At 44.0% G+C, this 11,762-nt stretch overlaps 1 protein-coding gene across 2 annotated transcripts; it reads right to left on the bottom strand.

The window, feature by feature from the left end:
- Positions 1-2,593: 2,593 nt before the first annotated feature.
- LOC124703934 (HIPL1 protein-like) lies at positions 2,594-9,183 on the bottom strand. 2 transcript variants are annotated; one of them, XM_047236170.1, is made up of 6 exons: positions 8,881-9,183; positions 7,064-7,855; positions 6,665-6,881; positions 4,692-4,870; positions 3,839-4,080; positions 2,594-3,364 (listed from the first exon to the last, which is right to left on the bottom strand). In XM_047236170.1, the coding sequence occupies exons 1-6, from the start codon at positions 9,148-9,150 to the stop codon at positions 2,926-2,928; spliced, it is 2,139 nt and encodes a 712-aa protein (XP_047092126.1). In that variant the 5' UTR covers positions 9,151-9,183; the 3' UTR covers positions 2,594-2,925. The 2 variants fall into 2 exon arrangements, with proteins under 2 accessions (XP_047092126.1, XP_047092127.1); XM_047236171.1 differs by having other exon boundaries at positions 2,594-3,334.
- Between the last annotated feature and the right edge of the window lie 2,579 nt (positions 9,184-11,762).

Raw genomic sequence — 11,762 nt, 5'->3', positions numbered from 1 at the left:
GGGTTCAATTTCGCAAGATCATTCGAGCAGCACATTTTCCCGCGACGTTTGATTTTCGGTTTTTCAGTTCGCGAGTTCGGTTTCTAATCTGCCGCGTGATTAAAATCATCTAACCTGAACAGTTCGGGAGACCGAACTCCGCGTTTTCGGTTAGGAGAAATACGGGCTCTGCTAGAGATGCTCTAAATAGGTTATTATAGTTCAAAAGCAGACATTTTAGTGGTATAGCATGGAATTTGAATCGTAAGGACCCTACTGTTTCCATGTTATGGAAGACAATAAAAAAGTTAAATGTAGCTTCAACAGCTTTGAGTTATTAGTAGAACCTAATCGTTAAATGATACAATTGGCAGAAGCAGCATCACATTTTCTCAGTCTAAAAAATAGTGTAAATAAAAGAAACTATTAAGAACAATATAATCATTCCACAATATCAATCACGATGGTCTTCATATCAACTAACTCAATGCTGCCTGATCTTAATTATGCCTTTACAACCATTACAAAAAAATGCCTTGCCAGGCTAAGAAATCAGCTTAAACCACTTCACCAGTGAAAGGATCAGCTCCAGCGACTATAGAACTACATGTACTCTCCACTAATCTCCAAATTCAACCTCTTCCTAATCTATCTTTGCAAACATATATTTAGCATAAATTTGAGTTATCGGTAGCTTGACTTGGGCCCTACTCCTGGACATGGCCTTCCAACAAACTAGGCTTCGGCTTGCGCAGGCTGTAGGTCCAGCTCCACATGACAAACACTCAACCATAGATGATGGAATGTGCTGATTTTGATTAAAGATGGTAACTGTAATACTGATGTCAAAGTACCAGGTGCTTGAGCAATAGTCTTATTACAAACATACTAGCAAATGCAATCAATTAGGAAGGTGAAGCACCTAATACAAGCAAAGTGGTTCAGAAGTATATTTAGAATTGGAGAAATATAGTTTGCACTTTGCAGGATATATAAGGCACAAATAACTTCAAAGAAAGTATACAATACAAGCCCAAATCAAGCTTTGTACAACATTATGATGATGATTTTTAAAATTTGTATTGTACTCTCTAGTTTTTCGTGTTTTAACTTTGAGCGTTAATTTGACTACAAATACATGGTCATTTTATAAAAACATAAACCATTAAAAATTCTTCAAATAGGAATTTAATTGTATAACTTTCCTGACATATAATTCATGTTCGGTTGGTCAAATTGATGGTCAAACTCCAACCTTGAAAAACATGTGCACCACCTAAATAGGGAAGGAGCGAAGGAGGGAGTAGTATACAAATACGATGACAACTATATCTCCAAGATGAGAAACAAATACTCTTGATCTTCCAAGTTCCACAGGTTTACAATTGCATGGTAACCGTTTTGACAAATATAACTATAGTGACATAGCACTATCACTACCTGCGTAATACTGCAAAGTCTTATAGACTTGCAAAATGCAAGTAAGCAAATACTGAGAGAAAGGTTACCATGTCAAATAGTTGGTGGAGACAATGATGGTGGGAAACCGGCAAACAGATGACCATCCATGGTTCCATGCTTTATCGAAAAAAGATGCAAAGAACAACTCAAGCTGCAAAGTCCTTAGATTTAGCGAAAAAACATTCATGTCTTCCAATTCAGCCCAAGGGAGTGAAAACGTGCTTTCTGGAATCCCATGTATGAGTAAATATCCCCCGGCTACGCCGGTGAGCATATTCCGCTGATTCAGGGGTAAACTGAACATTGCCTCTGATTGCCACTGGTTTGCACCATGCCCATCATTTCTCAAAACTACATAGCGGAGTTCACGTGTCAAATACTCATTCATAAACATCCCAAGCCTTCCATTCCCTGCCTGCCTCTAGAATTATAACCTGCATTTGATTGCTGCCAGGTAAAGAAATCTCTCATTCATTTTACCTACATGTGCACCGCTTTGCTTCTTCATCGTTGTCTCTATAACGTGTGAAAAATCAAGACTTATTTATAGATATGTCTACATAGTTGAAGGACACGGCAGCAAGTGATATTTCTATCTAACATGAATGACACTGTGATCTATGGATTGGCCCTCTATGTCCATAGGTTTCTTTACATTTTTTTGACGATTATCCGTATTGCAACTTATTATCTTGTACTTTTTTGTTAGACTTATGCACATCTTAATTATACAGAGACCGTGTGTAATACTTAAACCTTTTAAATAATAAAGCATATTTTATCGAGAAAAAATATACCAGGCAAAGAAATACGAGAAGCCTCGCTGCCGAGGTGCTGATCCAGCATGCTCATCGCTAGGGTTCACATATTTGTGATGTTATTCTGAAGATTCTGTCCACTTTTTCGTATGCGTACTGGGCAACGTTTCAACAGGCTTCTCATGCTGAACTTCTTGACTAGGTACTGAAGAATCATATACCCCAGCTATACATCGGCCTATGGTGCTGCGTACATTTTTCTTCAGTGCAAATAAGATCCATCTCATCTGCAACTTAACAGTCGACGCGACAGACACACCCCAGTACCCCGTCACGATTTAAGGTAGAGATGGCAACCATGAATCTACCACTAACGTTTATAAAAAGCAATAGAGTTTCAGTGAAGGAACTCAAGAGTTTCCACAGTATATTGCAACTAGCAACAAGAAAATTCGGGTACAAACCAATATACGGCTGTTTACACATCCACGGATCTCAAAAGTACAACGCATATGTATACAACAAAATGTCAAGGCTACTTCCAGTTCCAGTGCCATGAACAAGAACTAAAGGGTACCCGAAGCCATAAGCCACAAAAAGTTTGAACTGAAAGTCAAGCATCAATAGCAGCCGAGTGCTACATACAAGCTGCGAGAAAATCCCTCATGCATGCTATGTTGCAGTTACGGACGAAAACTTTCAGTTACAAAACAAAACTAGTACTATTTTACACATACACAGAGCTCAAGTACAACGCATATACAACAGACACCAAGGCGACCGCCATCGACCTCCCTACTCGTGTCACTGACGCCAGCGACGATGGGCCAGAGGGCGTCGTAGTTCCATCATCAGTTGCCGGCTTCTCCGTGGGGCAGGTGTAGCCGCATAAGCTAGGCCGGACGACCCGGTAGACGCCCTTGCTCGTCAAGAGGAAGACGTCCTTGCTGTTGTCCTCGCCGAAGGAGAACACGTAGCCCAGGGAGGGGAGAGGACTTCCGCTTGTCATTTCACAGGGTATCGGGGAGTTCTTGGAGCAGCCGAACGGTGTCAGGGTGGAGGTGTAGTTCCCGCTGCTCTCCGGTGTCTCAGCGCCGGTCCACATCGCTGATGCGTATAGATCAGCATACATATACCTGAAATCATGTGTGGGGAGGTGGTAAAGCCTGTAAGGCCAAGTTACTTGCAGGTCGTATGTCGTAGATGCAGAGAGTAAGAAACTAGCAAGACAAGCATGAATTCGCTGGCTAAGTGGCGACTGGAGAACAATGTCCACAGTGCACGAAGTGGAGACTGACGAACAAGGCTCACAGTGCGACATCCGCACTTTTACTTGTGTGCACATTTGTTTATTCATGTTAAGAAAATTGCACTTTGGTGAATGCATACCTCTTATATTCTGAAATGCTTATGATCGGGAAGAAGCATACAATGTATGCCACAATCAAATTGTACTATTGGTTATCAATATGGCATAGTAATGATATATCAGGTTGCCTTCAAAAACCATAAATTTGAGTGCACTAGCAGAATTGAGACTAGAAATCGGGAAATTACTCAAGTTAATAAAGAAAAGATGTAATAAGTTCTGTATCATTCTAGATCTAATCTGAAGTTCCCCACAGGGAAAAATTGCATACCTTCCATATAAGCAGGGATCGGTAGACCCTCGGTAGACATATCCACCAGTAATTGATGCAGACCCAACGTTCTTGTTCACAGCAGAATGGTTGTAACCCATGACAGGGAAGATGGCATTTATGGAACTAAGTGATGTATTCCCCCCAGGAGTCCATTCTGGATGATAAATATATGGGCCCTCGTATGGCCGCCAGCCATAGTTTCCACCCTTGGAGATCAAGTCTACCTCTTCATATGCATCCTGCAAATATGCAGTAAAAAAACATTGAAGTTGCATGAACAAACCAAAATGCAATTTCTGACCGAGGTCAACCTTGAAATTATGGTTTATTCAGAAGTATTGAAACGTACAGTATTCAGTATTTACTGTAAACATATTGCTTAATGAAATGAACCAAAATGATTATCCTACTTTCAGTGACATGGTGGACTATGGGGAAAACATTCTTTATACAAACAAACTATAAAAATGAAGGTTTGCAAAATATGATGACTGCAGAAACATTTTATCTCAATGCTGAAATGTGTGACAAGATAAAAGCTTAAACATGTGCGTGCTGATCAAGGAATGCAAAACACATGGAAATTTCAAACTCTAGTGCATTAATAAAGATTACAGAGCTAATCCCTAAAAAGGGAAAACATAAGTTTATTGACTACGTGTCAGATACTCATGACAAAATTCAGTCAAGGCCCTAGAATACCAAATGCAATATAAATTCAAAATAATACATGACCATATCAGCAAGTATAGTCAAGCAGCTTCACATTAATTACATGCTACCCCATTCAATCAAAATTGAGCAACAAGCATTCTAAATGACAACTTGCTGCCTATAATTTTGAATGTACCTGCCCAACATCTGCACAGAAGAAGTAGGAAGGTCTCTCAGAATCAAAACTGCATCTCCATGGGTTTCTAAAACCCAAGGCCCAGATCTCTGGTTGTAAATCACTATCTTGAGCAAACGGATTGTCCTTTGGAATTGAATAGTTACCCCACAAGCTGTGGTTAGTGATTTGCTTCTGGTCTGAAAACAAAATATTAGAAGGATATAAAAGCAAAAAGATACCGAAATTAAAAATTTAGTGTACATGTTAACTGCCCATGCTACAGTTTTCTTTGTCTATAAAACTTCTAGAGTGAATTCCACTTTTTACCCCGTAAGATCAATTTTGTGCCATTTTTTTACCCAATTTAACAGAAATTCCTCAAAACTGCCCCATTTAGCATACTTTATTCCATTTTTTACCCTTTTCTATATTAGTGGCTGGAGCCATCTCTGATAATTCAAAATTAGCAATCATTAGTGGATGCAGTTTACACACGTAATAATTGCAATATACACAAAACTCAGATTCACAAATTTATGTCTATTGCAACTAAAAAAATCATGTCGTAGTCAAGTACAACTTCAACACACATCTAATCATCCTAGAAACAAATGATTGAAAGCTTTCACTCAAAGAAAAGTTCACGCACCCAATATATGGTCCGCATGTTTATGATCTAAACTGTGTTACTACAGGTATATCCATCGATGAAACAGTTCAGAGTTAACTGAACTACTTTTGCTTTCTGAAGTTTGCATCAGCGTTGCCAATTCAGATCTAGTCTCGATCTAAGAAATTAAAAAATGGAACCTAATGGCAATAAACTCTGTAATAATAATTCACGAAAGGTTCAATCTGGTAAGCATTGATCACTGCCATTAGATTCAATCTAAACCCACTCTCGTTGGGGAAAAATAACCGGAGCAAAGAGCCCTACATTGGGAGAGTATATACAGCTAAATCATAGTGGTAACACCTGGGACAGAATAGCCTATCAGTGAACCACCTATTTCTCCAGTGATCGCCCCCAATCACCGACCACGCGGTGAACTAGCACCCCAGTCGCCTGCCTCTGTTCAGTTTTCTCTCTTGCGCGATGCTAGAGGGTGAGTGGATTGGTACTGTGATGTGGGTTGGTTCGGCTAAACCAGTGAGGCATGTCTGGTACGATCAGGTCTGGCTCGACCCAACTAAAGTGTGACTCCATGAATAAATCGGCTCGGCTCAAGAAGTTGACTGGACACGCCACGCCATACTTTGAGTGGGACCCACCAGCGAGGATGGAGCAAAATATATAAAAGGGTAAAAAATGGAAGAAAGTATGCTAAATGGGGTAGTTTTTAGGAATTTCCATTAAGTTGGGTAAAAAGTGGCACAAAATTAATCTTAGGAGGTAAAAAGTGGAATTCACTCAAACTTCTAAAACGTCAGTTTCATCTGATAGTGCAACTTCAACTAAAAGCTAAAAACAATAGATCAGCTTCCAGAGAAGGATCGTAATCTCATCAGTGATAAATTGACATTATCGCTTGACATCCATCCAATTAGTAAGTAAATGTCTTTATTTAGATGTAAAATCAGCAGGGAAGACATCATTAGCATGGTCTTAGCATAAGAATCGCAACCATCAGAACATACCTAACATCTGCTCACAAAATATTTAGTTGGAAATGACATGATCTTAATATTCCTGAATTTCCCTCGCAAAAATACATATATTCATGGATTTGATTTTCTTGTTGTTTGTTCAGTAACGTTGCTTAATACCATGCTAGGATAGTGCTATTCTTTAAACAGAATAATAACACATCCAGAATTTAATAAAAATGGTTTTTTCCAATGATAAATTGTATGATTAATAAATATATCGATTACCCTTAATCAAATACCATGATACTAAGGGAAAACCCAAAATTATAACAGATGATACTGAAAAGAATGCAAATATGACAGCAATGGAAACAAGATCTGTATTGCTCCTACCAACTTACTTTGTACATTGTCAACGTCAAGCCTCATTACTTTTCCCAGAAGCGATTTCTTGTTCTGAGCGAAATTAAAAGGGTCGCCTTTGTTTCCACCATCCCCCATCATAAAGTACAGATACCCATCTGTAGGTCCAAAAAGAACTTGTCCTGCATGGTGAGCTGTATACGGCAGCCCGATTGTAAATATTCTGCTAACCTCCGATGGACTAGCAGATGTTGTCTACAAAAGAAATTAATAATGAGGATGGTATTCAAAAGTTAGCTGTATTCTATTTTTTTCATTCATTTCAGAGACACGCTGCATTGTATCGCTGGGGGCATAAGAAAATACCAACAGCGAAATTAGGGTGAGAAAAGAACAATGATAACAAGATCTGTGCCGAAGTGGTTTCAAATTCATACCGCAGAAACATTTGATGAGGAGCCTTTTGCAGAATACTCAGACACAACAGTTTGGTACTGGCATGGCTGAGCACCATTATCAGTGCCGAGCTTTGAAGGATCACAGTCAACATCAGAATTACATGAGCATCTACCAGCACAGTTAGGTGATTGAGTTCTATCACAATTATAGGAAACAAAGAAGCGCCCATTGGTAGCAAACTTTGGATGGAATGCTATGCCCATGAGTCCAAACTCGGAATCTAAATGCACTTCATCAGTTAGATCAAGGAATGGGCTGGCCTCGTCAAATTGTAGAGTGTTTCCAGAACCTTGTTCTGGGACAGTTGCCAACCATATCTTTCCAGCTTGGTTAGACAAGAAAACTCTGTTGGATCCATCAGGGTGAGGGGCCATGTTCAGGTATGACCCATTGCCGATTCTCTCAAGGCATACCCCTTTCGGGGAGGGTGATGGTTCGGTAGTGTTAAACGAAACTGCATTTCCATTGAAGCATACTGACTGGTCATCAGACGAGCCACCAAATGATGAGCAGAAGTTGTTTTCTGATTGCCAGACATCAGTAAGCTTTGACGACGAGCTAGGTAGTTGTGCACTTCCTTGCAAGGAAGGTTGAAAAGGAGAGTTGAGTACTGTCACATCTTTGCAGGTTTCCCAAACAAGTTTGCAGTAGTCTTGTGTGGAATCTTTTGATTGAGCAGAGCTTCCTGAAGAGGTATTGTTGCACAGAAGAGGGACCATCCGAATCTTTGAGCTTGAGTTGAACAACTCAGCCGAAAATGGACTGCATTTCTGAAAACAGAACAAAACAAAATCTGTTAGTACGGGTTTAAGGATGTTCAGAAGAGCTAAATGCAGCATTAAGGCAATAAGGGGGTATCCGTTAAGCGTGCTGAATGATAGTGTTCAGTATGTGGCCGTTTCAGCTCTAGTCTCAAATAAATATTGGACCTTTGGTGGGTGTGTTTCTTTTGAATACAGAGCTTGTGAAGGTTACTGGCTTCCTGACATGTATGACCACACTACGTTCTGATGAGTAACCTTGTACACTGGCTGGGATGTTCCCAGCCATTCATTTCTGCACTTCATTTTCATGAATGAACATTTAGCTGCTCTCTATAAAAACAGGGATATCTGTGGGCAAAACTATAAGAGAATGCAAATACATATGTCTTAAGAGCAACAAAACCACCACGTCTATACATTTTCCGTTGAAGTTGGTCCACGTATATACTCTAGTTTATAACACATAGCATGAGCCTAAATCTAGTAATCCAATTGCAATAAAAGAATAGCTTTCCAGTCTTAACAGTAACAAGAGCTGTGGTGCTCCAGTCTTTGATTTGTCGATCACCCCGTAACATACTCCCTCTGATTCACAAAATATAGTTAGTTTAGGATGTTCACACGGTCTCCAAAGTAAAAAAAACTTTGACCGCAATTTGTAAAAATAAAAAAATGTTGTTTGAAACAATTATTTTTGTATATTTGAAACAAAATATCATGACCAAGCTAGCATAGCATGGTTGTTGGCAATAGCATGTGCAAAGCAGACAGCGGAATAGCATGAAACTAGCATAGCATGGAATTTAACTAGTACTAGTTGCGATGAGGACGGATCAAGCTGCCCAGATATTATCCAGATGGAGCCCTGTATGTTTCTAGAATCCCCGGCTTCCCCGGTCAGGCAGAAGGTCGAACATGTAGCGGCCACCCCAGTGAGCAAACGCGTGCTGGAAGTAGTAATAGCAGGGCCTATTCTTCTTTGGTCCACTTATGGGAGGGAGCAAGAAGACATAAATAAAAGCAGTTCGTACCACGCAGAGGACGGACTTGAGGACGGCGGCGCAGGCGGCGTCGGAGACGTTCATGGCCTGGAGCTGCTTCCTGAGCGCGGCGTCGGCGGCGGCGTCGCAGCAGCTAGTCCCGCTGTAGGGGCAGAACCCGAGCGTCCCGTTGAGCGGCACGGGCGCCCTCGAGTCCGTGCACAGCGGGAGGGCGCGGAGGAGCCACGGCTGGCACGAGAGGCAGCAACAGAGCAGCAGGAGGGGAAGGAGGGAGCACGGTGAGCGCAGGAGCTTCCCCATCGTGGTACGGTGTCCGGCTGTTCTTGGCACTGGGTCTCGCGGGGCGCGGGCATGGTTGCGCAGCGGCGAGGCAGATTTATTTGGGGATGGATCGATGGGGACGCCGGCGAGAGTGGGAAGAGAAGAAAGAAGGCGGCATGTGAGGGAGGGAGTTGACCGATTTGGTTTAAAATTTGGTGACGGCGAGACATTTGTCGGCTCGCGACTCGTGAGCACAGACAGCTACAGCTCGATGAAGCTCGCTCTGACTTGTTTAGCTCGACTCAGCCTGATCACTGCTGTCATCGGGTGTCCGAGCGAGACAAGATCAGGATATTATTCCGATACGGACGTCCTAGTTTTTTCAGATAGCAGTAGAGGAATACTATCTCTCGATCTGCAATCAAACACTATCTAAGGTGCTGTAATATGAACCTGTCTGAATTTCCCGCCTTGGCAAGGGTGACCTCGTGAGTCGAGAGCATGGCGATTTGAATTTGATGGCCTACCACGACAAATGGACAGGGACAGGGTTGGTGTTGGTTGGGAAAATGGTGAGTTTGACAAGGCCGCATACAACTTGACTACGTCTTCAGCATGGTTCATGGTTGGCACTGACGAAGATCCAAAACGGAGGCCCCATTACTGGTTTAACCAAGTGGTTTTCCCGCTGAATATTTTGTGCAACTCTGGTATCTGAACGAACAATGAGAGGGGGATCGCCAGAACTTGCCTTTTGCGCCGTCGTCCTCGCCCACTTGATCAAACAAAGAAACGCACGCGTGGGTCAATTTCCTTCTGTGGGCGTGATAAATTGGCAGAGGCACGGGGGCATAGTAGTAAAGGTCGGCGCCGCTCTGACTTTGTAACGGCGGCTCTGGGTCACCGTCAGGCGTCAGCGAGGGCACAATTCAACGATCGGGGTTGGCGCGCGGGTGGACCTGGAGGCTGGAGCTGAGGCCATCTCCAACGGCGCGACCCATCCCGCGCCCGTGCGTCCGGATGGGTTTAACCGGACAAAAACGCTGCCCAGTGGATCTATCCCTAAAACGGATGGCCGAGGCGTTCGGAACGACCTAAAACTGGCCCAAATCTGGGACGAGTTTGCGTGGTTGCGGACGCCGAAGGCTGGTCGCTCGCGTCCTCCTCTTGCCACCTGTCTGTCTCCCAAAACACAAACCCCTCGCACACATCTCCCGCCGCTCCGCCGCCAGCCAAGGACCGGCAATTTGGGAGCGTTGTCGACGCCGGCAAGCGGGGCAGAAGCATAGGTCGCGGCCCCGCGCTGCTTTCGCCGCGTCGTAGTAGAGTCGGAGGACACTGTCGTCGTCACTGTTGTCCTCTCACCGTCGCGAGACCTCCCGCCGTTCGCCGGTGCGCCGTTGCCGTCGGAGGTGAGCTCTCGTGCACCGTGTTTCCAGACCGCAAGTCAGCCGAGACGGCCATGGCCTGCAGGTCCCTACGGACGCATTGGATGGCCTCCGCCTGCGAGGTGTTCGATGAAATGGGCGTACTAAAATTTGTCTCTTTTCATCTGTAGATCATGGTGGACAGCGACGACGACTACTTCTTCAAGAACTTCATCGACACGTCATCAGACGAGGAGTCCGACGACAAATTTTTCACGGAGGCTGCGCTGATCATCCACGAGCACATTGTCTCGCAGACTTGCCGGGGCGCGCGGCCGCCTTGGACCGCAAAAGAGAACGCGGCCACGACCAGCTCTTCACCGACTACTTCCAACCCAAGGCATTGCTCACGCCGGTCATGTTTCGCCGTCGTTTTTGGATGTCCAGACCGTTCTTCCGCCGGATAATGGATGGCGTCAAGCTCTACGACGACTACTTCTGCGCGAAAGTGGATGCAATTGGCAAGGTAGGCCTCTCTTCGTACCAGAAATGCACGGCAGCGATTAGGATGCTCGCATATGGCATTGCCGGTGATTTCGTAGATGAGTACACACGCATGAGTGAGTCTACCGGATTGGAAGCGATGTACAGGTTCTGCAGAGCAGTGATCGGTTCGTTCGGAGAACAGTACCTCCGGCAACCTAATGCAGAGGACACAGCTCGTCTGTTGTCAATCAACGCTTCCAGGGGGTTTCCTGGGATGCTTGGTAGCATAGACTGCATGCACTTGGAGTGGAAGAACTGCCCCTTTGGTTGGCAGGGGGCATACAACGGTCATTCTGAAGGGTGCACAGTCATTCTTGAAGCTGTTGCTTCACAGGATACATGGATTTGGCACTCATTCTTCGGAATGGCTGGCCGCACAATGACATCAATGTGCTGCAGCACTCTCCGGTGTTTGATAGGCTAGCGTACGGTCAGTCCCCTGATGTGGATTTTGAGATCAATGACCACCACTACACCAAGGGGTACTACCTTGCTGATGGTATCGGTCCACCTTGGGCTGCACTCGTGAAGACAATCCGAAAACCCAACTCAGAGCAGGAGGCAAGGTTTTCCAAAGAGCAAGAGGCAGCCCGAAAAGATGTCGAGCGGGCGTTTGGCATCCTCCAAGCTCGTTGGGCTATCGTCAGACACCCTGCCAGCCTGGGATGTGCAAACTCTGTGGGAGGTGATGACCGCTTGTGTAATCATGCATAACATGATTGTTGAGGTAGAGCGGGA

The sequence above is a fragment of the Lolium rigidum genome, chromosome 3, assembly GCF_022539505.1.
Source record: "Lolium rigidum isolate FL_2022 chromosome 3, APGP_CSIRO_Lrig_0.1, whole genome shotgun sequence".
NCBI lineage: Eukaryota > Viridiplantae > Streptophyta > Magnoliopsida > Poales > Poaceae > Lolium > Lolium rigidum.
The sequence above is the reverse complement of the archived record's forward strand: the minus strand, read 5'-3'. Positions and strand labels throughout refer to the sequence as shown.